The following is a 4058-nucleotide window of genomic DNA, read 5'->3' as shown; positions in this document are numbered from 1 at the left end:
CACAGGCTCCATAGGAAATGAATGGAGAGCGAGCGACGTCGCCTCCCGTGTGTCGAGCCCTTAATTCAGTGATTTAATTACCTCTTCAAGTTCTGCGGAACCTGTACAAATCAGCCACGCATTTATTTTTGTTTGTGCTTTTTATTATTTTTTTGGCGCAGTCAAAAATAAGCACAGTTGTCTCTGATAAAGCCTAAAAATTCTTGTAAGTTATTAAATTTTTGTCAGAATTCATTCAAATGCTCCCATAAACCTCACAGGAACTTTACTACCTTCTCGTGTTCCTTAATGGAAAAAAAATCAGCCACATTGAAATACATTATAAATACAAATTATCATCCTATTTTTATCAGTGATCCACTTTAATCTTAGCCCCGCTCAGATGAGCTGTCAACCCATCAGTCTGGTAAGAATGGTGACAAACTTTGACCTATTTGTTATTCTTATTATTTTCCTTCTTCCTTTATTGCACATAATGACAACACGTTGATGAGACGACGTAGTGTCACCTGGACTAAACAAATCAAGTTATATAGATGTTTGACTTGAGCACATTTTTGCAGCTCGAATCCTTTCAGTACTAACCTAAAGGTGACAAAGACTGTGTGGACAGAAAGGCTTCAGCAACTATGAAGCTCTAATTGTATCAAAAATAAATATCAGAGTAGACCAGTGTGTAGGGTAAAACTAACTTTTAATATTCCCATGGATTTTTTTTTTTTTTTTTGTTCTTTTGGTGATATGTTAGAGAAACTCACAGGTGTGCAGGCAGTCAAATACATAAACTGCTCAAACTAATGGTAACATAATCTTTTTTTGTTTGTTTGTTTATATACCAGTACATGGATTGTGGTAATGAAAGAAAATGACTGACGTCCTTTTTTGGTCTGTCAAACTTTTTGCGCATAAACTCGTGATGAGCTGTACTCCAGACATGACCACCGATCTGTGTGTTTATTTTTTGTATTTTTTTACAAACCGCTCTTCAGAAAGGTTAAGTAGTTRTTTATTTTAGGTGAAACCAGCAGGGTTTGTTTTTTAAGGAAGAGGCCGTGTTTTTCTTTGTTCTTCTTGGCGTACGTTTCCTCGCGCCTCAGACGGTCGGGGTTATCGTAACAAAAACAGGGACTACTCTCCTGCTAATGCCACGCAGTAGCTGAGTTTCAGGGGCTCTTTTGCATGCTTTGTGCCACCAGGAATGCTCCCTCTGTGCTTCCCGTTGTAAATTTCACCTGCTCGTCACACATCTGAGTGTTTCACGGCGTGATAGACATGAGAGGCACCTTTGTACGAAGGCGGCGCTGCATGAGCTGTTGTCTATTGTGTGAGGTGGTGGGAGAGGTGATTTTGAAGTGRAAAAAGAGGAAATTGTGTTGTTTTAAGTTGGTGGTAAAAGACGGCGGACACTTGCATGCCTTTTCTGAAGTAGTCTTTAAATGTTGGTTGTGGGGTGCAAACCATCAAAGAAAATTTCTAATGACATCACCGTAGGCTTCTGAAACTAGAGCCCAGAATGTGAATAAATAACTGAACTCACAGTGGTTGATTGGTTCTGGGCTGCAGGTCTAACATGGTGTTTCTCTCTTTCATGGTGTTTCTCTCCCAGGAAGGGGGGAGTCTGGTGGACTCTAGTGGGGGTCTGCGTGTCCCGCTTTATACTGCCTGGCTGGAGCTCGATCAGAAAGAGGTAACCTCTGACCTCTAGCCTAGTTCCTGGTGCTCTACCCACTCTGCCTGTCGTAGAACCTGATAACTGTACTGTAAATACTGGTTCGGGTCAGGTGTCTGGATGGTTTTCTGAGACCTGCTGTAGTTGGTGGCGTAGTTTCGGCATGTTGGTTTGGCTGCAGAGGCTTCTGTTCCTGTTGGATCAGGTTTTCTTTGATCTATCTTAAGTCATGAAATCAGTATATGAAACGCCAACTCGGGCTCATCAAAGGCATTTCATGACTTAAATATTTAGACAAAGAAACACTTTTTTTTGAGTGCTATTAATTGTAAAACTTTGTAACTATATTTATCATTTCATAGGCCCCATCTACACTTCTCCAAATATTTTTAAAAACTGTTTTTCTTCTATGTTTGCRCCTCCCATCTGTCATTTTTTTTCATTAGAAATGCTGAGTTTTTAGCTTTTCTTAGCCCAGTTACTAAAGAAGTTCTGCCTAGCTGTTTATGAAATGTATATTTTAACATACTGTTAAGGCCATTTATGTTGAAAGCTTGTAAATTATAATTTTTATTTTGTTTATTTTATATATTTATATTTTATATTATTTTTATTTTTCTATGAGCAATTGAATTATACTTAAGTTAGTTTAGAACCTAAATCTGTAATTAATTACTGTATTTGGAAATGTTGGGATGACTTCGGTAACTTTTAGACCTTCCAGCGTGGTGGAGATGATTTTTGTTTGTCAAATGTCCGKTGTGACAACGRGAGGATTTATAAAATTATTTTTTCACCACTTTTTTAAACTTGTAAGATCAGCTTAGGTTAACTCTCGTTTACATCTAAGTTATATAATTTTGGCATGGTAGCTCAGAAGGCCATGCACATACTTTAAAGTGTAATTCTTGATAAAACGACACCTAAAGATGGTGTGCCTATGTTATACGAGTTAAAATAAATCCCTATGTTGGAGGGTTATGCGAAAACATTTTAAAGATTTTGGTGAAAAATGTGGACTGGAGCTACAAAACATTTGGAAAACAATGACACAGGCAGCTACTTTGCATTTCTGCTGTAAAGACTACAACAATCTAGCTATTATTAGGCCTGTCGCGATAAGCTTTAAATCAGTTATTCGTACGATAAATTAAAGTGAGGTCATTAATTTATATTTTGGTGCCATGAGAGCCCCRTAAACAKGCACTTAGCAAGAGGTGGGCACTACCATTATATTAGTTTAAAATGCTCTCCAAACAATGTTATTATTTATCGCAATAATTTCTGAGACAATATATCATCCAGCAAAGTTTATTATCGTAACATGCCTAGCAATTAYCACGTTTTCTATCCTGTTGGATAATGTTAAGGAAAAGCTGACATTTGTATAATCAATAAAGTACAAAAACATTAGTAATATTTAAATAAAATGATTTCTCTATTAGCATTGATTACAAAGCAGTTTTTTAAGGAAATTTTCTTTATGTCGTTGCAATTTTTACATTTCTTCRCCAAAAGGTTTAGTCACACGAGTCTTTGTTGACAAGGCAGACAGGAACAGGGTTGAGACAGTAGAAGGACACAGTTTCAGTCTTTTTCCTCACCTGTCAGCTCGCATCGACTTCGTCTGAGAGCGTTTGCTCAGGTGGAGTAAACACGACTGACTCCTGGCAGGCAGGGCAGAACGTTGGCTGCCATCGGGCGTTTTTTTGACAGCAGTGATGAGCTAACGAGTCAACTCTGTCGAGGTGGGTTAACCACGCTCAGAATCAGAGATGTCTTGGGTAATGAGCGCGGACGGCTGACGTCACTAAGCTCACATGCTTCTGTTTTGATYGACAGCTAATTTAATCCACTTGTATGTTGGTTCATCGCCGAATTCAGTTAAAAAATTAACTTAGTAACAGTGATTTATATTCATTTTTTTACTTGGAACAACCATTYTTGCTAATTTAAGAGCTTATATAAGTTGGAGGAACAGTAGTACGTTTGTCATTGAAGAAAAAAAAAACAAAACGGCTTTGCTTCTTGGCCTTTCTGCCATTTTTATTGTTTTTTTTACTTTCCCCAGTTTGTTCTTCTCCTGAAGTCCTGTGGTCTAAGAACGTCTTTTCGTGTGTGACCAAAGGGAGGAGGTTTCTCACAGGTTTCTCTGATAACAGTTGAGAGAAGCCGTCTCTCGAATCTCAGGGTGACAAAGAAAAAACCTTAAGAAACCTACAGGTCATGTGCATAATTTCATTAAAAGGATTCCAAAATCAAAGTTACCCATGTTTCATGCTGASANTGAGAATACTAACTGGAATGAGGGTATTTCTCTGTCAAATCCAAATCGCATTTTGTCAAATTTTTATGATAAGTTGGAGACAATACATGAAAAATATATTTC

The 4058-nt window shown here is 37.8% G+C and overlaps 1 protein-coding gene across 4 annotated transcripts in view; it reads left to right on the top strand.

Moving 5' to 3' along the window:
• The window catches only part of celsr1a (cadherin EGF LAG seven-pass G-type receptor 1a), a gene marked incomplete at its 3' end in the record, with an annotated part of 97487 nt that overhangs the window by 53449 nt on the left and 39980 nt on the right, over positions 1-4058 (top strand). For 3 of the 4 annotated variants that reach the window (XM_014018842.1, XM_014018843.1, XM_014018844.1), the window contains 1 exon segment: positions 1607-1687. In XM_014018842.1, the coding sequence (XP_013874296.1) occupies positions 1607-1687 (81 nt within the window). 4 annotated transcript variants of the gene reach the window in all.

Source organism: Austrofundulus limnaeus, unplaced genomic scaffold (assembly GCF_001266775.1).
Source record: "Austrofundulus limnaeus strain Quisiro unplaced genomic scaffold, Austrofundulus_limnaeus-1.0 Scaffold204, whole genome shotgun sequence".
NCBI lineage: Eukaryota > Metazoa > Chordata > Actinopteri > Cyprinodontiformes > Rivulidae > Austrofundulus > Austrofundulus limnaeus.
Note: the sequence above shows the minus strand (reverse complement) of the source record. Positions and strands in the feature narration are given on the sequence as shown.